We start from the raw sequence: 26994 nt of genomic DNA, 5'->3' as shown, positions 1-26994 counted from the left end.
TTGTTGATTTAGTATCTTTGAAACACTGATCCTCTGATCTGGATTGAAAGAAAACATGTAGGAAGTTATCCTATTGTTCCCTGCTGGGGATAAAACTGGACAAATTGCACAGATAAAAAACCCTTTCTGGAACAATATACAGGGAGATTTACAGTAAAGCACCAATTCATTTATATGGGACGACATGTATTGTCCTTGGCTATATGATGTGAGATGACTTGCAATAAAATACAGTTAAGGAGCTTTCATTGAATGCAGGTGTCCATCACAACCTTGCCAGTCTGTCTAAAGCCAATCACAGTAGATTTATAAGGAGATTAGAGTGTTTATAGTGGGTGTGACAGGGCTGATACTGCCTATAGCAACTGAGCAAAATCCCACAAAACACCACAAAAGAGAGGTCAGGCACAGAATAGAGCGAAAACACAGCAACCTCGAAGCCAAAGCCAAATCTCCACGATTGCAAGCTCGATCGCACACACACATACCACCAAAAGAACAGAAAAATGTTGCTTTGTGAAGCACACAATGGGAGGCTGTTCTGTTTCAGCAGTGGAGAAAGGAGGCTGTTTAAAAGAGGGACAGATCAGAAAGGACAGGTGGAGATAAGATTGCAGCGCAGAGGGAGGTAGGGAGGAGGCGGGGATGAAAGAGAGAAGCACCGATTGTGTGAAGATCGATTTTCACTACAAGGAGAAGTTAAGAGCAGCGAGTTTGCTTTGCTTGTAGTTAATAGCACCAAGTTTGAGCATCTTTTGTTGATCTTTCAGGAATTCTATGTACTACAGAGATAGTTGGAGTCATTAGTTATATAAAATATGTTTTTTCAAGAGTACTGAAAATATGTGCTTCATATACTAAGTTATTTATAAAAACAATATTCATACTTGTATTAGTGGTTGTACTTGTGGTGATCCCAAACTTGAGCGAATATATCTATGTTCATTTGCATCGCTGTCAATAAAGTCCTTATTCTGGAGGATGGAGGGAATTCTAAAGGAGACAGATAAACAATTTTACAGGTCATGAAAACCCCAGACCTTTTAAAAGTCGATGAATTGATGCCCTGAGCTGATTTAAGTGGCTCAAGAGAGGCTTATGCACTATAATCTAATTTATTGAAATGAAATCACCTAAGAATACTGTACAATGAGATAACCACATTTTTTCTTTTCAAAGACCTTTAAAAGCACCATACTGCTTGTTATGCCAGTTTCATTTACATTACTGTCAAGCATTTTCAAAAGCACTGATATGGCCCCTTGATGAAGAATGAGAACAGTAATTCAGTTAAGGTTAAATCTAAGCACACTCCTCTGTGCCTATCTCTCAACATATTTTCATTTTAAGTTTAATTTTTCAGATTCCACCACTGAAATTGTTCCTTAGAGAGAAAAAAAAAGGCAAGATGAATCAAGCGAGAACAGTATGAAACTGCGATAAGAAAGAAAGCTATACAGTAGATTAGGTCTGGTGGGGTGAGAAATAGAAGAAATAAAGTGAGCAAATTGATTTCATGATTTGATTTTACCACAGTAACATTAAAGGAAACGTTTTCAAAGGGTTGAACCGGCGGTGGTAGAAGATAAAGTGATAAATCACTTAAGTGAAAGTAAAAAATGATGAATCCATGACAAGTGCTACTACTGTCAAGCAGTTTGCACTTTTTGTCAGGGGTAAGAGGGAGGTAATGCGTCAGACACACAGCATACCAGTGTGTAACAAGCAGCAAAACTTGTCGCTGTCATATAGGATTCTGCAAAACAGACTCTAAATACATCCTCAGGTGTTGTTGTTTTTTTTTCTTCTTTTTGCTCTTCTTCCTTGTGCCACTATTTCTGACCTCTTTCTATCTTTTTTCTTCTTGCTGTCTCATGAATTATCTCAGCCTCTGTTCTGCTTCTCTCTCTGTCAATCCAGATTCATCTCACTCTCCCCAATTTTTTTTCTCTTTCTGACCATTTGACCATGAACTGACCCTTGTAAAATATCATAAAATGCAGCAGGAGCCACTGAGTTTGTGTGTTTCTGTTTTCATGATGTTGCTAGAAACTGCTGTAGACGCTCTTTGCTGAATCCTCAGTGTCACTGTCCATCTCCAGTGCAAATTCCTGCCTGTCCTACGTATTTGAATCTTTTTTTAAATGTCCTAATTATTTATGATTTCATTGTTGTTTAAAATGGCAGAACATTACTTCTGTTGCATTACAAGAATCTAGTAAAAAGGAAAATCAAAGTCATCTGGGTTGCAGTTCAACTTTATTGCCGATCTGTCTGATAATCTCACCTTGTGTTTACCAGACGTGCAGTATTCATTTTTTCCTTTCTTCTCAAACTGCACTGTGTATAAAAGCCATTTCTACTCGCTGCTGATTATTCTTTCTCTCCCCTCCTGTTTCCCTCCAGGATGAAAAGAACCAAGTGATGATCACAAATGCCTGGCTGCAGCTGGTATGTGTCCTCTCCAAGCACTTTTTGTGTGATCACTGTGTGATAATTGTCATTTAATATATTTTTGGAATGTGTGTGCGTGTGTTGTTTGTTTCCTGTGGGCTCTGCCATTCATATTTTTAAAAAGTGCTCACATCTGCGGTTTTGAAGGCACAGAGCCAGGTATGATTTAAGTTGCAACTAACAGAAACAGTTGCTTTGACCTCCCAGAAAAGTTAATACATTTCAGTGACTCTCCAGGGCCCCATGTGGCACTATAAAATATAAGACTGAAGTTTAATGCGTCAAAAGGCTTGTTTTTTTTGCCTACAAAAAGCAGTAACATTGTGTCAAAAATTATATTTTGTGGGTTATTATTCTTTTAAGATATTTAATAATAGCATGTTCTATCGCAGCATTAGGCTATGTCACAGGAAGGTGAGGATAAAAATATCTTATTTAGCCAGCAAATCATGTTTTTAAAGATATTTTCTCCAGACATTTAACATTAATACATTTTATTTATAGTGCGCTTTTCAAGGAACTCAAAGGCACTTCACATAAGTTAAAATACATGGGTTAAAAAGGTAATAGAAACAAAGCACTAAAAATTTCTCAGCCAACACTGGGTTACTATCTTTTGTCTTTTTAAGCTTTATATTTCATATTTGCTTTACTGCAGAGTGAGGTGTGAGGTGTGATTATTTTTAGTGTCAGTTGACCATTAGCTAAGACCTGGCCCTTTAGATACTGTTGTTACACCAGTAAGCTTTCCATTCTATAATAATGGTGTAGAACGTCAACTTGAGTAATTTGCTGGTCATTGATTTCCACAGACAAAAGCAGGTTTCTCATTTCTGCCTTGATTTTGTCTGAAAATGCAGATTATCAACAGTATCTAGCTAGCTAATTAAGCTAAAATTAGCTCCATGAGCTGACTGACAACGCTGTCTCCAGCTGACTTTTTAATCTTTACAGGTGACTCTTTTTACAACGAAAACTCCAAAGGCGTTTTATATGCACTTGATGGCTACCTAAATAATAATGTGCTAAAAGAGGCTAAACCTCAATGTTCCAAGAATCCAGCATCCTTACCAGTTGAAGACCTGGAAAACACAGACATAAGGAAAAATGTAATATTATACTATTTATTATTTTATTTAAACATAAACCTGTCTGGCTGTCTAAACCTGTCTGGTGGAGCGTAAACTTCCCAAGCTAATGTAGTGAGGTTGTAGTAAAGGTAGTTAATGATATGCTCCTGTAACTCTTGGCCTTGGAAGTAACACTCAGTTTTAACTGTATGCATACTAAGGATGACATCTTACGTTAGAACCAAGCAGCAACCTTAATGGCTGAAAAATAAAGCCAACGCTGTAGTGGCGAAAGCTGCAGTTCCTCAAATGGCCAATTGAGGCTAGCTCCAAAAGCGATCTCTATAGGCCCCCATGATAAAATGCACAGCTTCACAGCAGAAATAAACATGTTTTCAGCCTTGTACAAAAACAATTATATAAGGCTTTATGTTATGCATAAGGCTTCGCTTTGGTGGGTCTTGTCACAGGTGGCTGGTTTCAGCAACTAGACGTCATTCAGCCTGCTTCAGCTCCACCCACACTCCACGTCTTTGCCTATTGTTGGATTAGCCGGGAGTTAGATGGAGTCAGGCACTGCCAAGATGGTGACGGCTGGAGCTGCCACACTGAGCTTCACAATGGCCCTTCAGAAATCTATGACGTCAAGGAGACCACGTCAATGTTTTATATAAGTCTATGATAAGAACAGACAAACACAGCCAAACACATCCATTCCTTATACTTTAGCTAAAAAATATTGTTTTAGTTTTGGAAAGGAACAATATAAACTTTTGATGCAGAGTATTGCTCTTACCACAGCCCTACCACGCAACCACTTTGGCATGTGGGGAAACCCCGACAGATGTGCTGTGCCTAGTTACAGTTGCTAAACTGTGATCGGGAGAGGGTTTTAGTGAACAGTCAATTGTGAGATTCCTAACAGCATCTGTATTTCACTCTAAGCATGTGGAAACTAAGCTATTTAGTTCAGCTACAGCACATTTATCCCATTATGTAAAGTTGAAAGGTATGTAGAGTTAATGGTACAAGAAATATGCATTACAATGCTCAGGAAAACGTTACATCAAGCCAGTCAGGTAGGTACAACAGCCTCATTATCACAGCAGCCTCAGTCAGAACAGCCCATTAAGGATTTCACAGCCTGTGCTCAGTCAGGTTGAGTTGGCCGCTGACTGGCTTACAAGTTATGAATGAATCAATTATTCAGGAAGCCACCTCTTTAATACTGGCATTCACTTTGGTGTAATGGCTTAAGGGGGCTTTGCAGATGCAGCAGATTTTGAAGGAGGCTTGAGCAGTACATAAACTAGCTCACAGACAGTCAAACAGAGAAGGGGCAGGTTCACCTCTGCTACATCGCGGAGGATTTTAGGATTACAGGTTTATCAGGCAATGAATGTCCCATATCTGAATGGATTGGATTTTATGCGGTTTTTAACTGTGATAATTGTAAAGAGCTTTAGTTTTCTAAGAACTGGGTGCAACTTTAGTGTTGTCCTCTATAGCCAGCTCTTATGGCTGATGGAAGAGTGCCTTTAAAGGTCAGTTCACCCAATTTACCTAAAAATTGTTTCACCTAGATTTTAAGATATTTGTCTCGGATATTTCCTCCATCTGAATATAATGTAAGTGAATGGAACTGTGTTTGTGGTGCTTACCACTCTGAAAGATTAAAAAAAATGAATCAGTAATGTGTCTTTCCAGGAACTGTGTTGCTGTGAATTTTAATAATCCTCAGATCATGCTGTCAACAGGTTTCTTTTCACTGGAACTATATTCTACTGAAGAAATTGTCCTCATAACACCTGTTCACAGTGAAGTCCGTGGATTATCCAGAGTAACCAGGACACTATTTCTGGAAAGATATCTTACTGTTGAAATATACATTTATCCATTGCTGTGAGCACCACAAATTAAATTCTATTCACCTCCATTGTTTTTGGGTGAAGGCAAAAATATGACAGATGAAATCCAAAATGGCTTAAATCCAGATGTGACCTAAATACAAGTGTTATTGTTATATTGTTATAAGTGTATTATTATTGTTACAAATCTCTTTTGTAGTAGTAGGCCTGTAAAGTTCTTGCTAGGGAGGCTTTGCTGTGATAGCAGACTGGTGTGAGGAGGCTATATGAGCATGGAATGCACAGAAGGTCATTAATAACAAACAAATAACAAAAATCAATCAGTGCGAATTATTTATCAGCCCAACTTATTTAGCTATTACCTATACATACTGCATTTTTGCATTCCACACCCTTAAACATATAATCCTGAAACAGTCTTGCATTCAGAGAATATCACACTCTCTTAATAAGAAACCTAGTTGTCTCAAATTAGTGACGCTTTCTTAAATTTTTGTTATGTAACTCCGAAACCTATTCTTAGACAGCTGTTACCTCACGTAGCCTAGTGTCCTTCTCATCTGTTCCTGACAGACTACAAAGTTACTGAGCTGTAATTTGTTCTGTTGGCTGTTAGTTGTGCTTTCCCAGCCAACGAACATGAAAAGAAGGCTCTCTAGCACCAAACCGCCAAGGCCCACAGATGACAAGTGTAGTGATTAAGTCATTAGCTGCGTGAGTGGAGACACATGTCAGCAAGCCCACTTTAGATGGATGGCATCCCTTGGTGGTGGCGGAAAAGTTCAAATCAGACACTTTCTATTTAAGATGTTGAGTTGATTGTAAGGTATAAATGTAATGACTTACATGGACAGAGGCACATATGCTGATAGGTTTGCATGAGCACGGAAACGTACATCAGTTCCAAGAGCACATTTATGCCAGCACAACATCCCACACGTCCATGTGCAAATATGTATACACACAAACATACACACGTACATATAGGCACAGATGTGCCCGGTGTACTGTGGCCACATTAGTAACGGGACTGTGTTTGCTCCATAGAGATGGGCCCTATGGCTACAACATCTGAGTGCCTCCGTCTATATCTGTCTTCTATACATATACTAGACACACACTCACCAGTAACAAACACAAAATAAATGTGCTTACATGCCAAAACACACTCATATGAATACCATTCCAGAGATCACACATCACCTTGCTAGCTATTGTAAGTCATAAAAAGAGGCACAGAGGTGGCACCCATTTACTCTTGGTGCTTTTAAACAATTTGATGCTGGGCTCTGTTAGACCCTTGCTGAATATGGACCAGGCTCAAATAGGAGTGCAGAGGTCAGTGCCAACAACTGTCAGCTTGGCAAGGTTTAACTGCCAGGCTCTATTAACAGAGCAGGAGACAGCTTAGCCTGGGTTAAGGGACAATGTTTGACATCTCATGTATTATGGTTGACCATAATTCTAAAGGAAGTTCTGATGCACTTTGGTTTTGCGTAGTTGCTGTGTGGCAGGATATGTTTTATATTTGAGGAAAGATGCTATGACGCACAGGTGATACATGCAGTTTGCGTGGCATTGTACCAACACTGTTTAAGCTGTGAATGTTGCTAATATGCTGCCTCGCCAGACAAGATATCATCAACAACAAAAACAACAAATTGGCTCGCCTGGCTTGGATACAAACCAAGAACAGATTACAGTAAAGAGCCTTAAATGTGCCATTGATCTCATTTTAGTTCAACCTCTGTTTTTTCTCTCTTCATTCTGTCATTTGCTCTCTTAACTTTTATAATCATGTTTTATTCTCGTTTTTATGCCCTCAACTCATCGTCTGCTTTTTATATTGACTCTTTTACCTTCTCTGTTGTTTGTTTCAGTATTGGACAGACATCTACCTTTCATGGAACCCAGACAGCTACCCTGGGGTTCAGAACCTGCGTTTCCCTTCCAATCTGGTATGGGTCCCAGATATCCTCCTCTACAACAGGTAGGGTATGCTCACAACCTTTTGCTCTGTTGACTCGCCTAGTCTTGTCTCGTTCCTCTCCTCTCCCAGCAACTTCTGTGCTTGTTAGTAATACAGAAAGCTTGCAAGCTAGTTCAGAGAATTATATAAAATGATTTAGTCAGTTTTAGTATAATAATTTTTAATGTACTTATACTGTTCATGTTTAATCTTTACTCCACAGGCCCTCAGAATCCCTCGACTCTGATTTATTAGCTCACCATACTTAATTTAAAATCATCTGCATAGTGTAGTTTTACGAATTAGAATGATTATTTAATAAAGTACACTGATATTAAGGGAGGAATGATTAAAGGCAGCTAAAATGATGAAACCTCACTTTTGCCGGCAATTATATTAGTGGCTACTGGCCACTGGCATGATCGGCACAGTTGTTAATCTGTCACTGCTCTGGCCATTTTTCTCTATCTTTTCTGTTCTCTTCTCTCTCTCATTTCTTCCTCCTTTAAAAACAATTAGTTTTCTGTAATACAGATACTCTACATTGTCTGGGCTGTGTTTACCCAATAACACAGTGGAAAGATGTATTCCCCAGATGAAATTTCACTCTTGGTTACAGCCTTGTTTAATGATATGATTGAACAGATTTCCTCTGGGAGGACATAAACCATAACTCCCAGGGGGCTTTGCATCTGTCGCCTGCGATGGGCAGTAGGAATTTGACTGAATTTGAAAACGTGCCTAGTGGCTGAAAATGTCAACAGATACGCCACTGTGAATACTAATAGTGTGTCTAACTTAAGAAGAATAGACAAAATTTAATCTACTATATTACATTTTCATAATGTACCTTTATTTGTGTGGAATATTTTAGTCATTTCTTTTTGTGTTATAATTGAATCCATTTATAGAGATGGTTCACTCAGACTACAGGTCTTATTAGAAATATTCATCTGGCTGATCTAATTTCTTTTCATACTTTTGTCCAAGAATGGGACTGGTGGTTAGAAGGAGAAATAATATATCTCTAGAACAGCCCATTGGTTTCTTTGATTTATAGGTCAGTATAACTGAACTTCTTTTGTATTCAACCTGTTCAGCCATTTTGGCTTTCTGCTGTTTGGATGGAGATGAGGCTCCTGTGCCTGCCCAGAGAAATTAGGTTGCTAGGTGCTTCTGAGATTGATATTCACAATGTGGTCTAGACCTGCTGGGTTTTTGAGAACGTTCCCTAGAATCAATGCCAATAAGCGACTTGATCATTTTCCAGTGTTCCAGTGTTTCAGGCTTTTGTGCACATTTTAAGAATATATCTGACACCAATTGTATCCACAAACACATGGCGCTTTCAGACATAAATTAGGGACAGCTGCCTACATGGTAAACAAATAACATCCACAACATTTATCCTATTACTAAACAGCTGCGACCTATGAAAAAAACAACCACTATGGCCAATGTGCCTGTATGTGGTGCATCCAATTATGGAACACTGTGTCCAAAAGGATAATCAGAGGGAAGGACTAGCAAAAAAGGAAATCAAAAAAAATATTTACCTTTCACAGAAATTCTTTGTTCCTGTATTGAAGATTTTTTGGCTCTGGAAGAGTTCATTATTTACTTTTGTGCCTGCAATACCGAGATAAATGTATATGTTAGATAAAATGCAGTAAGGGGAAAAAATATAATCTATCTATGATGTTATCTGGTTATTGTTATTGAAAATTCTTCACACCGCAAACAAAGTTATGGAAGAAAATCCTTACTAGAATGAGGACTTCCCTCACTAAACATAAATCATGTTAATGTACTAGGGAATACCACTTGAGAAAATAACAAATTCGAGTTTGCCTTGGGCAACTGTTTATGTGAGTAAAACTGTTTTATATAGTGATGCTGACTGTAAAAGACACTGGAGGGAAAAAGTTTTAAGATTGACCATTATCAAACTGTCAAGCTCCAAGAAAGGGTATTTAACATGGTAGTGAGATGTTTTCAATGCATCAATCTTTCTCAGGCCTCCGAACCACATGGTCTTTTTCCCTGACACACACACACACAAACACTCTTAAAGTATCACACTTGTAATGGGGTAAAGACAACACGATACAAGGCAGAGTTGAAGTTGACGGATGGCAGTGGCTTTTCAGCTCTGCCTTCAAGGTGATTGAGGATTCTTTTATGGGGCTAGTGACAGATTTCCCGCTTGGCTCGAGTTGCATATGTGTGTGTGTGTCTGTGTGTGTGTGCATGAGAGACGGAGAGGGAGAAGGGAGAGGTTTGGCTATCTAACAGGGATGATACAGAACATTAAGCAGCTTACGGTGGGGATCAGCGATCACTAACGATAACGACAATATAGTTCTGACACAGAAGCAGATTGAAGCTGACATTCCTTATGCATGCAGTATAAATCAGGAGGAAAATCATTCATTTCTATTTTCATGAAGCAAGAAAGCAACCAAGAAAAGAGATTAAAACTACTAAGATGAACTTTTACTGATTACCATCTGGAAATTAGGTCATTGCAGTAGTGAGACAAAGAAAATGTATGTATAACAAATACAAAAATTGAATATAAGGAAAAAGGTCAACTGTGAAGGAATCCTCAACCTATGAAGAGTAAAGCAGAATAAGACAATTGTGAGCTTTTAAATAAGGTATACAAATAGCTCTGAGCTTTGAGATTGGGCTCTCTGAAAGCTTTGATTTGAATGAAGCTAAAATTTAGTACACCATTTGGGAATCTTCTACATCTATCCTGTGCTTTCAACTATATATACAAAAAACACACATGGTCAGAGTATTTTGATTATACCAGAATGAATACCAGAATTCTTAGAGGGTATTCTAAGAATCGCCACGTGGTTATCGTTTAAATATGGGAATAATGACTATGAAAGCATTTATAGTGCTATATTTGGTAGTTCACAAGAAAAATGACAGAAACAGTTGTACCAAGAATGAAAGTGAGAAGTTTAAACTCTGCCTCCTTTCTAACGTCCACACAACTGACCAATCATGGTAAACAACTGTTGGATCATCGGCTTAAGAAAGTTGCAGATATTGACACACTCCTAACAATTCCGATGTTGGAAAAGCGTGTGGGAGGGGGTTTCCGAAGCTATTTGACCATCTGACAACCGCCTTAAAGCAACGTTCAGACTAACTTCAGAAGAAAACAGAGCTCATCTTGATAAAAAAAATTAAACCGGTTTCAACTTTTGATGGACTGCAACCTGACATCATCCGGCAAGATTCAGTGGTGGCCAATCAAATACAGGAATCATGCTCATCCTTGGTGGATCACTTTCTACTGTTTACCTCACGGCCATAGAGACAATCAATATTAAATTTGCCACCATGATAACTTTCTAGAGTTGTAATATCCGGTCTCACAGTATTATAAAGCACTATGGAGAGTTTTTGGCGTACAAGGCTTCAAATTCATGGATCTGTGAGTCAAACTAGACCTCCTGGATTGTATTTCGCATCTAACCGGTACCGGTAGACTGAGACCATACGATCTTGTTTGATTCAAGCATACCCCAGCCTTAAGAGCAACCTTTGGCTCAAGCTACCTTGCCTGGGGCCGCCTCCTTGAGCCAAGCCTGGGAGGGAAGCTTTCAGGTATACCATGTAGAGTTTGGTGTGGAGGTCTGGTGCTCTGCTAAACATGCAGAAGGTGAAAGCGTGTCTACAAAAACTCGCTCTGGGCACATGAAATGTCAGCTCTCTGGTGTTAAAGAAGCAGCAGGTGGTGCAGACGGCAGAAAGGTACCAAAGGTCACAAGCCTATGGCTGAGTGCTGCTATGTTGGAGTTTTCTCCGAAAGAACAACAGGGTTGTAACTAGATGTTCTGGAGAGGAAGACTCTGACTGTTGTTTATGCCAATGCGGCAAACTTATGCGGCAGTTTAAAGTACAGTATCTGATCTTGGAGCCTCTAGATGGGGTGCCGAAGAGGACGCTGCCTGGGGACCTCATATACATAGACAGACATATTGTTTGATTGTAAGGTAGTTAATACAACAAACCCTCAGGCCCCAAGATCAATTATTGGCTTGATTTCATTTGCAGAGAATATGCAAAGGTATGCATTTTCATACATCCACTATACAAGTTGCAGGATAGCCTGTTTCTTTAGTTCACAGCAGGATAGTCTCCAAGTTAGCCAAAACTGTTTGGACATGAAGCGCTGTAAAGCCTGGACGATTGAAAAGGTAGACAGCTATACGTTTTTGTATGTGCCCATGTCACAGCAACCATCCTAAACCCATTTCAGATGAATAATATATGAGCCATTTTTTTCACATACATGATTTTTGAATATTTCACCATCTGCTGACACTTGGGGAGCTGGGATGCAAAGGGACTGAGTTTTCTGCTTTCATTATGTTTTTCATGTAAATAATGTAAGCCATCTCACTGTTGGGCTGCTTTTTTTACATGAAGAGATGATTTTACTCATAAATCTAGACAGCACAATGTTGTCTACTTACCATAGCAGCATATCTCGATGGAGATGCTTTCCTTCAATAATGTTTCCACATGCATTTAAAATGTGTATTTTGGTTTTTCACTCAATGGCTCATATACACCAATCAGCCATAACATTAGGAGCACTAAGTTGTGAAGTGAATAACACTGATTATCTATCTTGTTATCATGGGCTCCTGTCAGTGGGGGGGTTCGGTGATATATTAGGCAGCAAGCTGAACATTTTGTTCTCAAAAGTTGATGTGTTAGAAGCAGGTTTGCTTCTCTGTAGAGGGTCAGCTACTATCAAAAGTGGTCAAAGGGAAGGAGGAAGGAGGTGAACCAGAAAACAGGCTCATGGCCAAGGCTCATTGATGCACGTGGGGAGTGAAGGCTGGCCCGTGTGGTCCGATCCAACAGACAAGCTACTGTAGCTCAAACTGCTGAAACAGTTAATGCCAGTTCTGATAGAAAGGTATCGGAACACACAGTGCATCACTGTTTGTTGGTATGGGGCTGCAGAACATTATGACCACCTGGGTATAAGAAAAAGAAGGTTAAATTGTAAAATTCCGATTGCGGGTAAAAGGACTCCATTGGTATTCAATGCCTTTATGATGTCCTCATCTTTTCCACATGGCATGTGACATTTTTGGAACATGTTCTACATGATCTGATTAAAATGTGATTAATATTATGCATCAAGAAGTCTCCTGTGATGCTCAAGTGCTACCTGTGCTATGTTTAGGCATGGTATGGTAAGTCTCTACATTTCTAGGTTCACAAGGTTCACAAAACAGTTTTAAACAATCAATATTTCATCCAGGTATTTACTAAATCTTAATTTAAAACAGTTCCTTTTAAAATATTTCCTTTCATATTTACCACATTTTGATTGATGGTTTAAAAAATGAGAAACTGCAGGTCTGTTTTTGAATGCTAATGCCACCCTATTAATTTGTATGTAAGGTAGATGTATTCCAAATACCATTACAAGGCTAAATGTTAATTTAGCTCATTTATTCTCGGCAATGGATAAGAGCGATTACGGCTGTTCCAAAGTATTCTCACAGCGTCTTAGTTTTTCCACTCTCTGCTAAGTGAAAAGAGTGATTAGATTTAGATTATTGATGTAGCAGCTATAAATCTGGCATTGGGTAAAGCCTTGTCTTGTTATGCCTCCTGGGCTCAGTACCAGTGCACTTTGCTAAAATTTATGTTCTACCTGTCGAACAAAAAGCCTTCAGGAAGAGTATAGGCATGCCCCTAGCTTCGTCCCGCTGCTACCAGTCTCTTACTGTAAGTGGTAGAAATGTACTGAGTCAAGCTGTTTTGTCTAGCTTTGAATGAATTGAATTGAATTGAAATGAATAAAGTTATTGTTCAAAATGAGGTGCATTCAGGGTATCTCATCCATTGTTTCTATGAGGGTAACAGCATACTGAAAGATATGAATAAATATTATACTAGTTATGAATAAATAAATAAACTCTATGTTGCCATCATAGGAAGCCTTTTACTATTTCATTTACTATCAAGGAGGTTATGTTCTTAGTTTTTGTTTGCTATACTTGCAGCTCTGTAAGGCTGTACTTGGGCACAGCTGTGCTTTGAACTAAATACTAACGTGCACAGTGACAGTGCTAACATGCTGATGTGTAATGTTTACCATGTAAATTTAGCATAATATTTTCTAATTATCACGAAACACAAAGTACAGCTGAGGTTGATGGGAATGTCATTTTGCTGGTATTTGGTCATAAACCAAAGTATTGGACAGATTAAAATGTAGACCTGATGATGATGCTGGAGGAAAGGTTAGGGATCAACAAAGTTGATTACGATTCAGGGGAATGTGAATGTCTGAAGAAATCCAATAGTTGTCAAGATATTCAACTCAAAACCACAAATGTGACATTAAAGGAAAAATCAGGGAATCACCTAACGAATACTATGCAATTGTAATTAATTAATTTCCACCTGGGAAGAAAACTGTTTGGAAAAGGGCAGGTACTTTCAAAAAAGGGTGATTGGTCCGATACCACTTTCGACTGAATACTACATTGAACCCCGATAAGATAGATTCTTGCATGGTCTTGTGATCTCAGGTTAGCACTTCTTTGGGTATTTTAAAAATCTATCCACTCTTGTTATTCAGTTAGCCTAAGCTGAATTCTTAATATTTCTGACATACTTATTTTATATCCAGTAAAAAAAGACCAACATTTGAAATTATAGTCTAAAAATTGGCTGTTTATTTTTACTTTCTGAAAGAACATTTCAAATGTTGTAGTGTTCCATGATTTATGTTCTTGTGTGGAATGTGTTATTTTCTGATCATAATCTCTGTCTGCCTGAAGGACGTCTCGATGGCAAACAACGATGTTTGTTAAAGATGATCAGTAAAATTAAACACTGTCTGTCTGAATCCACACTAATCCCCCCTGTCTCTACCTCCGTCTGTCACCTTCATTCTCACTCGCTGTTTATTGTCTGGGTTTTTCTTTTTATCCGTCTTTACCTTTTTACTTAACTCTCAATGAACGTCATAACCTCTGGTCCGTTTATTCCCCTTTCTGGCTTTTTTCTCTAGAGGTCTATTTGCCTTTTTGGGGCCCCAGTATGGTTTTTACCTTATCCACTCTCTCCCTGCAGTGCTGATGAGAGGTTTGATGCTACGTTCCATACAAATGTGCTAGTAAATGCTTCAGGATCCTGCCAGTACATCCCACCAGGTGAGACTAATAACTAAAGTTTCAAATTCAATTCTTCGTATTACTGTATTACCATTATTTATGGTTGTTCTTACAGTATCCTCACCATCATTCGCATCTTTTCACATCAGGACTGTTGAGATCACCATCATCATCTTTACAGATATCATTAACTCGATCATTGTCTTTATCCTCCTCACTATCTAACTCACTGACTGAAACACCCCCATGATTTGACCTGCAGGTGTAAGGACATCTAGGTGTCAAAGTTAAAACCAGGCAAATTTGTGAGGAAATGCGAAAGGTATTCAGATACCAAGGTTTCATATAACCATCGTTTTCAACACTGATTTAACTACATTTCAATGGTTTGTTAACTTTATAATCAAGTTTAGTACTGGATGTTTCGACCCAGAAAATATGCTGATAACTCAGGTTACTTTTTGTAATGGAAATTCTGTTAATTTAAGTTAGTTGTATTACCCTTCAAACAATGATTTTTAGTTACTGAAAACTAAAATATTAATAATAAGGTATTTTGGTGTATAATTTAAAATTGAAATCCAGTAGTGACTTTTGATTTTAAACAAATCAAGCAATGTGACTATTACACACATAGCAATGGAAGTATGCGCTTAGTGCCAGAAGTAACTTCCCCAACACTCTCCCCCAGGCATCTTGAAGAGTACTTGCTACATCGATGTACGGTGGTTCCCATTCGATGTGCAGAAGTGTGACCTGAAGTTTGGCTCCTGGACCCACAACGGCTGGCTGCTGGACCTCCAGATGATGGACGTAGACATCTCTACCTACATACCCAATGGGGAATGGGACCTCGTAGGTAAGAAGAAACATGCAGTAAGATGCAAGCATAACACTACCAAAACAAAATATAAGATATCAGAGACATGACCCTCCAACAGTTTATATCAGGTTATAAAGAAACATATTTACTTACATTGCTTTTGTGTAGGTTGTGTGCTGAACGTGACAGAGTTGTTAAAACAAATGCATCATTACCTAAGTGAAAAGAATTTTGAGTTTATTACAGAAAATAAGAATGCAATGTTGTCAGTCTCAAAATATTATGGTAATCATTTGGTATGGATAAATCTGAAACAGAATCTGGATCAACTTAATCACCAAGTACAAAAATAACTGAAGAATTTACTTGGTGACATAAGGGGGATAAAGATGAGGTGTGAGAGCTGATGCGATGATTACTGAAAGCACTCCAGATATATGAGGGATATGTTTGAGCAGAAAATTGGAAATCCCTTTAGGGAATCTGAGACTCTGACAGACTGAGACAGACAGAGACATTCAACATTAGCTTGGCCCTTAATGTCATATTCGGGGATGTATTGTCAGTATTACACAGCTCTGACAGCAGGTGTTTCAATGATGTCGACTTTCTTGTAAGATGCCGTTGTCACTGACATTCTCTTGTCTATCAGTCCTGGTTAAAGAGTGCTACAGATAGCCTGGAGAATATTGCTGCTGTCATCGTTCCCACACATCCTGGAAAAATTTTAGAGACGAGTTTTTTAGAAACATTTGGAAATGAATTGATATGACACATATCCTGGAAATGATGTGTTACCAGACCTGAGGTGGGACTGATGGATCAGTTATTTCAGCATGAATGGGGAAAATGGCCAGAAAACCTGGCATAATTTGGAAACCTTGAAAGGTATCAGTGAGACATTGAACACTGTGGAACGAGGTAAATGATTAAAAAAAAAAAACATGCCAGAGGAATAAGAAAATAAATTTGGGAGCTTTTATAGCTTTTTACCAATTCCTTTTCTTCCCTCCCCTGTGTTCCACCTGTCTCCAATGGCTGTAAAGTCCTTGTTCTGAAGCAATTTCAGTGTAAGTGATGGGTGACCAAATCCACAGTAGTTAATATGAGGCTTTAGCAGTCTGAGTGAGACAAATCAAGTGGGTATCTTCTAAAATTACAGACCTTTTAGTATTGAATTCCCCATTTGTGATAGTTTCCTCACTGAGTCACAGCAGACTAACACAATGGGGGAATTTAATACTAAAAAGTTTGCAACTTAATACCCACTTGAGTTGTCTACTGCAGACTGCTTAAGCCTCACAATATTTTCTCCATGTGGAAATGAAGAAGTCACATCATCTCTAACCCAAATTTGGGTGTTAATCAGAGGCCAACAGAATAACTCACATTCACACACACAAACATTCTTACACACAAAGTGAGCTGTGAGTGTACCCAGCTGGCTGGGGGAATGGAGGAAGGGGTCATGGGGGTGTGTGGTGACAGCTGGCCCAGGGATGGTTCACTTAATTCAGGCACAGCCAGGCGGCAAGCTGGCCAAGAACACACACTGTCCTGGTGCCTCAGAAAAAACCCATGCCAGCATACACACACACACACAGACGCGCACACACTCACACTCACACAGGATGTGGTGGATGCATCTGCAGGTCTGCAATCCATCCAAAAAAGGCTATTTCTCTTCAGCGTTCTGGTGACAAAGTTTAAATGAATGAAAATTGAATTTGTGCATTTTAAATTGAATTTCTACAGGAATGAACAGTTTCCACACACACATACACACACGGCTAAAATCAAGTTTTTTTGTGACATCTCAACCACAAAATGATTTGCATAGTTTGAATATGTTGCTAATATTGTTGCACCAGGGCTTCAGTCAGAATCACAACACTTAAAGGTATGAATGATTGATACAGCTGCACAGTGATGCTTGAATCATAATCAAATTCGGGGCACTTGAAGGTGATTTTTACTGATTGTTGACTGTGAGCCACAAGTGACTTTCTCTCGCACAAAAACACACACAGTTTGCAGATTGCTGATTTTTAATCAGAGGGAAAAGATAACACTACCTGTAGTCCACAAATGTCCTGTGCATGCAATCTATCAAAGTCACACTTACTAATCGTCTAACTATGTACTAGCTCTCATGCTCACAACCACACAAAGTTTTTTTTGTCCTTATTTGACTGTGACCAGCACAAGGTCACATTGTTTTCTGTTGCTGATCGGATGTACAAGGCAGATTAGTTGCATAAATGAGAGTATGCCAACAAGACAAATAAGGCGATAAGCGTTAGAGATTAATAAATGATTTAGTTTTTGAAGGTTCAGGGTAATCTGAAGTTGACAACAATCTGAAGGTTGCAAAGTTCAGATCTGAATGTAAGCCTGCACTATATGCTTGTTGATAGATCTTTGCTGTACCTATTGCCCAACCTATGCTTAACATGATACATTCAACACTAAGGTTGTAGAGTAAACATATGTAGCTCATATGCATTTGGATTAATTTGTTTATAGGACTTATCGTTTTTGGACTTTATGTTGCTATTAATAAATTAATTGCTACAACTTTCTCTGCATTTTCTGCCTTTTTCTCACCTCGGACAGCTATCCAGGGCAGCATCTCTTGAATTACCTCTCCTAAGTTCCCTTCCAATTTTCCCTAAAGTCATACATTTTATGTTCCTTGTCCTAGAGAACTTGTTTTTAGTACAAGACTGAAAATGAAAAAAGTCTCGGGCTAGCAGCTTGCAGCAACACCAGCTGCTACTACTATACAACATCTGAATCTCCTACCAAACTTCTTGCAGTTTTGCATTGTGGGTAATATAGGCGTCAGGCTCAGGCTGCATCGATTTTGATACTATTTTTAAAATGATGTGAATCTGACAGTGATATAGAATGCTGAAGGTATTTTTTCCCAACCCAGAAGTTAGCATCACCCTGGTAAAAAGCAGATTTTACATTTGGATTATTGCAGAAAATAAGCTCTGTGCTATAAGTGAGCTACTCAACAGTTGCATTACGTTAGCGTCAGTTGAAAAAGTTGAAAAGTTTGGATTAAAATAATTTGCAAGAGTGCAAATATAAACACAACGAGGCTGTAAAGATGGACTAGTGAGCGGATAAGTCTCCGTGTACACCATGTACGTTTAATTTCACAGACAACCTTAAAATTCACAGGTGGGGTATTTACTGACATATTATATATCTTGGAGAATAAAACATGAAAGTTTAAAAAAAAAATCCCCACTGACTACGAGAGGAGGGAACCGGAAGTACAATAATGCTAACTTATTTCTGTTTTTTATTTCTGTTTTAGGACTCATTATTGCAGCACACTGTAGGTGTGCAATGCTGAATCACTGGAGTACTCTTTTGAAACTATACTCACATCCCCATATGTACACCCATATGGAGTAATTGGTTGCTGTATTTGTTCCACCTGTCTCTTCTAGCTGTAAAGTCCTCATCCTAAAGCAATTTCAATGTAAGTGATGGGTGACAAAATCTACAGTCTGTGGAAAAATACATTCTAAAGTTAATATGAGGCTTTAGCAGTCTGAGTGAGACAAAAGTGGGTATCTTCTAAAATTACAGACCTTTTAGTATTAAATTCCCCCTTTGTGACAGAGACAGTTTCCTTAATGAGTCACAGCAGACAGTAACACAAAGGAGGGATTTAATACTAAAAAGTTTGCAGCTTAATACCCACTTGATTTGTCAAATGCAGACTGCTAAAGCCTTATATTATGTGAACTTTAGAATGTACTTTTACACAGAACCCGACTGTGGATTTTGTCCTCCATCATTTAAGTTGCTTTAGAAAGGGATTTGTTCACAGTTGGTATGAATAGGAGGGACAGTTACACCACCAATAACTCTGTAAATGGACATATGGTTATGTCAAAATTGTTTAAAAATAGATTTGTGAAATGTGAACCTGCCTGTTCACTGCTGCCTATAATTGAACTTTGGTCCCTGTTTTGGTTTTACAATTTACAATTTATTGATCATCTCGTTTGATGTTTTCATCCTGTCTTTATTTACCTTATAAAAGCAATTTGTAAAGCACTTTGAGCTGACACTCAATATTAATTGTGCTATATAAACAAATGGCCTTGCATTGCATCAGGAACTGTTGCTGTAAAGTCTGTTGACAACACTGGATGTGACATTGGACTATACATAAACTTCACCAGTCTTTGTTTCACTGAATGTCGTCCAATGACAGATCCAGTAAGGACCAAGAGTTTACAGCCAATCAGACAGTGTACAGATTCAGAATTAAAAGAGTGCTCTCAAAAAGGTGGCTGCCATTTTGACAAAAACATTATTTATGACTCAACCCTTGAACTTTAACCTCTTTCTGTCTGTTTAGAACACAATAAGCTATGCTTTAGAGTGATTTTAGATCAGCTAAAATGTGTTGTTATGCACAATAGTTTTAAGCAGATTATTGTTTTATATAAAAGATTACATCATAACATCATTGTATTGTGTATAGTATTAACTTAGGCAAGAGTGCATTTGCTGTATTTCAGCGACAAGCTGCTTCCCACATGGTTTCCAAGACAATACGTTAATGGCAAAATCCTAATCTTCCTAAAATCACAACATCTCCTTTATCTGTGTTTGGTTAGTCTGGAAATGTACCTTCAGATACAATAAATGTGGATTTAGTGGCATATTTGAAGGATTTTGGAAAGACTGATATTAAATCCATAACCTACTGCCCTGTATATGTTAAAATAAAATGTCTGCTTGCAGTAAACTGCATTATTACCTTCTTTAAAGGTACATTGACAATGTGAAAGAGGAGCATTTATCATTTTTTCACTGAATCAAATTTTTTCCTTTCTGTCCAATGTTTTAAACTAACCTTCTTACCATAAATCTCCTCTTTCAACCATATTTAAATGGTACCAATAACAACTGTATTAACTTTAAAATGGCATTCATACTGAAAGCGGTAGCCACATCTGCACACTAACGGCTTATTTTACAAGATCTCATAATTATTATTCAGGCAAGCACTGAGAACTAGACCTTCGTTTTATAGTTCTTTGACCTCTAATTGACACTTTCCCCCCTCTTAATTTCTCCCCCAGGTGTGCCGGCCAAGCGTAATGAGCTGTACTATGACTGCTGTAAGGAGCCCTACCCCGATGTGACGTTCACGGTCACCATGCGCCGCAGGACACTTTACTACGGCCTCAACCTGCTCATCCCCTGCGTGCTTATCTCTGGTCTGGCCCTGTTGGTCTTCCTACTCCCTGCTGACTCTGGAGAGAAGATCTCACTGGGTACAGGGCAGGACACACACACACACACACCACACACACACCACACACACACAACAACACACACACTGAAAAACAGGGACAATGACTCATGATTATAATCATACATGCAGACAAAAATGTCTGTCTCTCCCCCGCCTTGGTGATCTCAGCATACCAGGTCCCGACGCTATTGCTAACCCATTTATTTGTCATTGCTCTATGCTAATGCTGACATTATAGCTGTGAATTAGCATTTGTGTCGGATTTTATTCATTAGCAGATGAATAAAAGCTCCATAATGAACACAGAAAAGATAATCACCTGGACCTGAAAATGCCAGCTCGTTTCACAATGCCATTCAGCGAGACAGGGTCAGAGTAAATACAACTGCAATCCCTTGAGCGTAGAAAAGATAGTGAATATTCCAAAATAAATCCACAGCTGTTTTAAAGCAACCACATGCATTTATTGTGAGTACTCTCAAGTGACCATTGAAGAGAAAAGTACTGTGATGAAAGAATGTATACACTTTTTTGCTCATCTCTCTGTCTACTGACTCTTTCTCCAGGAATCACAGTGCTGCTGTCTCTAACAGTATTCATGTTACTGGTAGCAGAGATCATGCCCGCCACTTCAGACTCTGTTCCTCTGATCGGTAAGACACATTAATGCTCCAATTATTGCTCATTTTGATGATTTTCTGAGTTTGAAAGTGATGAAAAAGAAAGAAAAATCAATGAATGATCACAAAATGATTAGCTATTTGTGATAGACTTGTAACATTTAGATAACTTAAACTAAAGAATAGTTTGACATTATTTGGGAAATAAACGCTGGCCCAGAGTTATGAGAAAGTGTCTGTACGGTGAATATAAAGCTACAATTACTCCCATAAAAAATGACTCAAGGAAGTGGAAATTACCATTTCAAAAACCCACTAAGGTAAAATTAAAAAAGTAACTATTTAATAAATGACTTAAAGTAAAATTTGCTTTCCATTTGGATATTTTTTAGGGTGTGATTGCTACTGCAATGAGAGCAACTTTAACGTTGAAGATGTCATTACGTTACGTACCAATTTAAAAGTCCAGCAGACCACTAGCTACAAGATAAGTTTTTGTCATTATGTTCAACTTTTAAAAGTGGAGGTCTCAGTGTTTTTCAGGAGGCACAGCACTTCATGTAACTGTTGTCTTTTTAGATTTTGGTATAAAAGGTGGTCAGATGTGGCCAGAGATTGTCACTGGAAGCTGCCTCTTGTTTTGGGTTTTGCTCCGTCCTCATTGCATCCTAGTCAAAAGACAGGTGGTGCACATTTTTCTTTCAGGCAAATACCTTGGCAAACCTTGGCATCTGCAGTACAGGTGAAGCCCGCTCTCATGTGCGTTACTTGTAATCCGTTACTAACAGCTGACTTGGATCTTTCCAAAAGTAGAAAGATAAATCTAACTCAAATTGACAGTTTTATATGGATTAAACAAACAAGATTTAAATGCGGGGAAAGCGATTGTAGGTAATGTGTTTCTAAAACACTTTTTTTTCAAATTCTGCGAATATCTCCTCATGGTCCGCTGGCTTTCCCTGGATCTATAATGGGAAACAAACAAAGTGGATCAGACTGAGCCACACAACACAATTTTGTAATACATATATATGCGTGTTGTTATTTAAGCCATTCCAGTCCAGGATTTGTGTGTCAGGTCATCTTAAATGACTTGTGGTGGACATTCAGCTTACTGAGGCTTACTGTCAGCTTACTCAATGTTGTTGTGATGTTAGCTAAAGTAGCAGGACAGTTGTGAGTATCGCTGTCTAAAGCTGGTTTGCTGGCTCTGGGAAACCGCCTCGTCCTCTGCATGTTAGCTGACATAGCTAACATTATTTATATTACTTGCTATGTCATTGTTAATGGACCATTTTCACAGCAACCATTTTGACTGTACAAAGTTTTGTTTGGAACCTAGCTGCATGGAGTCAGTGGGCTTTATGACCTATACTGCAGTCAACCATCAGAGGGCGATGGTGATGTTTCTGCTTCACTTTTCACTTTTTGTAATGTCGTCCATCTTTATATATGTCAATAATGTACACAAATTAACGGACACACCAACAGTGTGTGTGAGCGTGCCTGTTTGTGTGACTGATTCCAGAACTGTCTTTTTTTCTTGTCTCCGTAAGTTTAGAAAGCATAAAGCTCTGGGATCATTTTTCTTGCAAACTGAAAATTTCCCCCGAGTTTTGTTGAAACACAACTGTGGTATCAATCTTCTCGTCCAACTTTTGGCTAGAATAGTAAATAAACATATTTCCCAAAATGTTGAACTGTTCCTTTAAGACAGTACATTCAAGCAGTTTGGTAAATTGCAATGAAACAAAGCAGAATATGGGGAAGTGTTCCACATTAAAACTCATGATATTAAAATATGATGGTGGAGATTTAGGCGCATGTTGGACAGGCTACAGCATGTGCTCCAGCGTGGTTGGTGGGTCAGTGTGGAGATTTTTCCTCATTAACTATATCTTAAGACTATCATTGAGATATTTACCCCCCATATTCACACTACAGGCAGTATAACGTATGTGGCGACACAGGCAGAGCTGAGAGGGGAGGGGCTGGGCATGGGAGGTTGCTGATGCAGGACGTGAAGATTACTCTCGGTGTGGGAGATGAGTTGCATTGTATAAGGTCACACTGATACAGACCAGAAGAGACAAGGCAGCCGGCCATGAGACGGGAGGGAGGGGAGGCTGCAGACAGGGATGCTCGGTTTCATTTGGTAGTTCAGTGATGTAAAACGAAGCCATTAGCAAACCCGCCGTTATTGGAGTACACATATTAACACACTGCAGATGGAGCAGAACTGATAGATTGAAGACAAAATAAAATGCTCCTCAGCGTTCGCTCTGACAGGTTTTCATACAGCTCCAATTACACTTTGACATGTTTACAGAAAATGTGATTGGTCTGCCTCTCTGTGAGGCTACTGACATCACAGCTGGATCAAAATGAAAAATGACTTCTTATTTAGAGGGGAACACGTGGTTTATGTGTAGTAGTGTGTGTAGACAAGGTAGCAAGCTTACATATGGTATGTATTTTCATTTCTCTGTGGCTTTTAAATGCCTGCAAGCGTGTGTTTTTTTTGGCCGGTCTGTACACTATGAATTTAAATGTTCGTCATCCTCCTACCAGCCCCTGTGGTGTTATGACCTTAGGTTTGTTGATGGGGAAAAACTCTCCACTGACTAACCAACCAAATAACTGACTTGGCAAAAGTCCTGCCAAATGTTTACCCTATCATGCTTCTTCTTCACGTTTTCTCTGATACTGTATGTAAATATATAGGTTTTTGAAAATGAAAATAATTCAGATAACAGGCTATGATTTCTCCTTGTACTAATTTTTCTCCATCCCAGATGGAAACTGCTATGCTATGCTCATGTGTTCTTCTCCTCTTTAGCTCAGTACTTTGCTAGCACCATGATGATTGTGGGCTTGTCTGTAGTAGTAACAGTCCTGGTACTGCAGTTCCACCACCATGACCCCCATGGAGGGAAGATGCCTAAATGGGTAGGTCAACAATCATTTTTAAACCAAATAAATAATTGTAACTGCAAACTTAAAATTGAGAATAGCCAATTCTGATTTGCGCTAGGCAGTGCATTATTTTCAAACAACCACACGACTTATATATATTGGCACGGTCAACTACTCATCTAGGCTGTTACTAGGCTAAGGCTCCAATTTGTTGGAATAATAAAGTTACATTTATTCACAGGTTGTGTCAACGCAAAGGTTTGACTAAAAAAAGCATTTTTAGCAAACTTTAACTGTTTTTAAGAGGCCACCATAAGCAGCATTTTTCACTACCATTGGGTGATAACCGTGCAGGTATATACTGTTATTTATTCATTTATTTTTAAGGTTTTATTTTAAGGTTGATAAAGCTTTTGATTAAATGTGGGTTTAATGGGATTATGGGATGGGATTAAATTACAAGACATGGAAAGACACCATGGAACAATCCACCAACTTTTCTATAATGGCACACTGCCATAAGACTATATTAGATTTCTCTCTGTATTTATATCTTCCTGCCTTTTTTCTATTTTTCCTTTAACCATTCATATCAATTCAATTCAATTAACATCTTAATTGTCTTGAGTTCCTCTTCTCACCTGTCTTCCATCTCTCCGCCTTATCTCATCTCTTCATCCAGGTCCGAGTCATCCTACTCAACTGGTGCGCTTGGTTTCTCCGCATGAAGAAACCTGGAGAGGAAAACAAGTCAGCTGTGAGCTCCAGCATTCCCCCAAGCTACAAGTACTCGCCCCCTCCCCCCCACCACACCAGCACCAGTAGCATTCAGATGAGCACTATACCAGGGCAGGCGTCCACCCAATCAACCACAACCAACGGGAACATGAACCTTTACTTCGGCTACCACTCAATGGGCACGGACAACCCTGCTTTCCCACCGAGCACAGATTCAGGCGTGGTGGTGTGCAGCGGCGGAGGCGGGGGCGGCCGACCCAACAGCTCCTCTCCACATGACATCCACTCAGAACAGACGCGGACTTTGCTACTGGAGCAGGTCCCGGAAATTTCCCGGATCCTGGAGGAAGTGCAGTATATTGCCAGGCGCTTCCGGGAGCAGGACGAGGGAGAGGCGATCTGCAGCGAGTGGAAGTTTGCAGCAGCGGTGGTGGATCGGTTATGCCTGGTGGCCTTCTCACTCTTCTCCATCATCTGCACCTTCACCATCCTCATGTCAGCTCCCAATTTCATTGAGGCCGTGTCCAAAGACTTCACATAAGGCTGATCTCTTCCCTCTCGGAGAGGAAAAAAGAGAGGCAAAGCTAACATTAGAAATCCTGACACGTTTAGAACTGTGCCACACAAGCCTCCCTGCTACAACTATGTGAAGTCAAACACATCAGACCCAAACCTTTCCCTCTATCTTCCCATATTTCTCGCTAGTATATGGTTGTATGGAGTTGATGTGATTTTTTCCATTTCAAGGTGGCTCTCTTAGCTAACACCGAACATACAGTATGCCACGTAGGAGGTTGAGGTTACATGCAGTAGTTAATGATGTAGAAACTCACACTAATGCACTTTTCATCTTTTCATCTGTACCCCTGCTGACATCTTTTACCTGCCACCACTTGGTCTTCACGTCTCATCAGAATATACTCTTAACTCTCCTTCACTTCCAGCTCTTGCATTTCTGCTGCTTTTTTCTACTCATCCCCCACCCACCCCCACTGTCGCACTTCTCATCTTCTAGGAACGTCTTAATGTCTTCAGCAGTTACATACAGTACAGTCAATAGAGTTCAATAAACAGTTTTAGAAATGTTTTTTTCAAGCCTCTATTCTAGTGATGCTAATTTTTTGTATTTTGTAAATAAATCTACATCTTACTTTATAAATGTGGTGAAGTTGAGATGAAATATTTTTTATTAAGTTGGTGGATTTACTGAGAGCTACTGACGTGTTAACTCACAGCACTGTACATCTTACTTCTGCTTTAACTAGGACTGCCACTAATGATTATTTTAACTTTCGATTCATCTGATAATTTTTCATTTTATTTGATAAGTCGTTTTTGTATATAGAAATGTCAGAAAATAGTGAAAAATGTCTGTTATAATATCCCAAGAATATTCAGTTTGCTATCATATATGACAAAGAAAAGCATCACTTCTGCACAGAACAAACGTTAGGCTTTTTTATCTTGAAAAACAACTCAAATGGTTTATTAATAATCAATTTATTGACTACTTGTTTCAGCTGTACTTTAAACATCTCCATCCTGTCACTCTCTTATATTAGGTTGTTTCTTACTTACCTTAGTTATCCTCATTATTTACTTGCATTTCCTTTGTTGCCACCAATCTCCTCATTTCCTTCTTGCACAGCGTAGACCCAGGTTCTGTACCCATAAATGTGAATACCAGTGAAAGTCATACTTAATTGACTTCAAAGACATTTTTACAGTTTTGCTCTTTTCAAGACAGTTTATGAAAGTGTGAAGTCATTTCAGAAGGGATATTCCAACATCCTCTCGTTGCCTCTATTACTTGTGTTAAACAGTATATTTAGTGTGGTTAGCATACAAAAACCTCTGGCTATGTGTAAATCACTTATTCATTTACAATGCATTTATCTTTTGAGAGCAATTCAATATTTATCTGACTTACAGTATGTGTTGCTATATTTGGGGAGAAACTCACAATGAAGATCAAAAAACAAGTAGTGGTTGAAAGACAATATTTGTTCTTGTGAAGGATTTTCAAATGGATTCAGAAGTCTGAACCACCCGGATGCATTTGGCA

The 26994-nt window shown here is 38.9% G+C and overlaps 1 protein-coding gene across 1 annotated transcript in view; it reads left to right on the top strand.

Moving 5' to 3' along the window:
• chrna8 (cholinergic receptor, nicotinic, alpha 8) overlaps window positions 1-26031 on the top strand; it is a 41795-nt gene extending 15764 nt beyond the window's left edge. Inside the window, exons 3-10 of the mRNA XM_035659377.1 lie at window positions 2407-2451; window positions 7273-7382; window positions 14496-14575; window positions 15228-15395; window positions 20480-20674; window positions 21222-21308; window positions 24115-24224; window positions 24874-26031. Of these exons, the coding sequence (XP_035515270.1) occupies window positions 2407-2451; window positions 7273-7382; window positions 14496-14575; window positions 15228-15395; window positions 20480-20674; window positions 21222-21308; window positions 24115-24224; window positions 24874-25470 (1392 nt within the window). The 3' untranslated portion in view covers window positions 25471-26031. The remainder of the gene's footprint in view (window positions 1-2406; window positions 2452-7272; window positions 7383-14495; window positions 14576-15227; window positions 15396-20479; window positions 20675-21221; window positions 21309-24114; window positions 24225-24873) is intronic.
• Window positions 26032-26994: the final 963 nt, after the last annotated feature.

The sequence above is a fragment of the Morone saxatilis genome, unplaced genomic scaffold (assembly GCF_004916995.1).
Source record: "Morone saxatilis isolate NCDOM2014 unplaced genomic scaffold, NCSU_SB_2.0 Contig17, whole genome shotgun sequence".
In the NCBI taxonomy this organism is placed as follows: domain Eukaryota; kingdom Metazoa; phylum Chordata; class Actinopteri; family Moronidae; genus Morone; species Morone saxatilis.
This window is presented reverse-complemented; position numbering and strand designations above follow the sequence as displayed.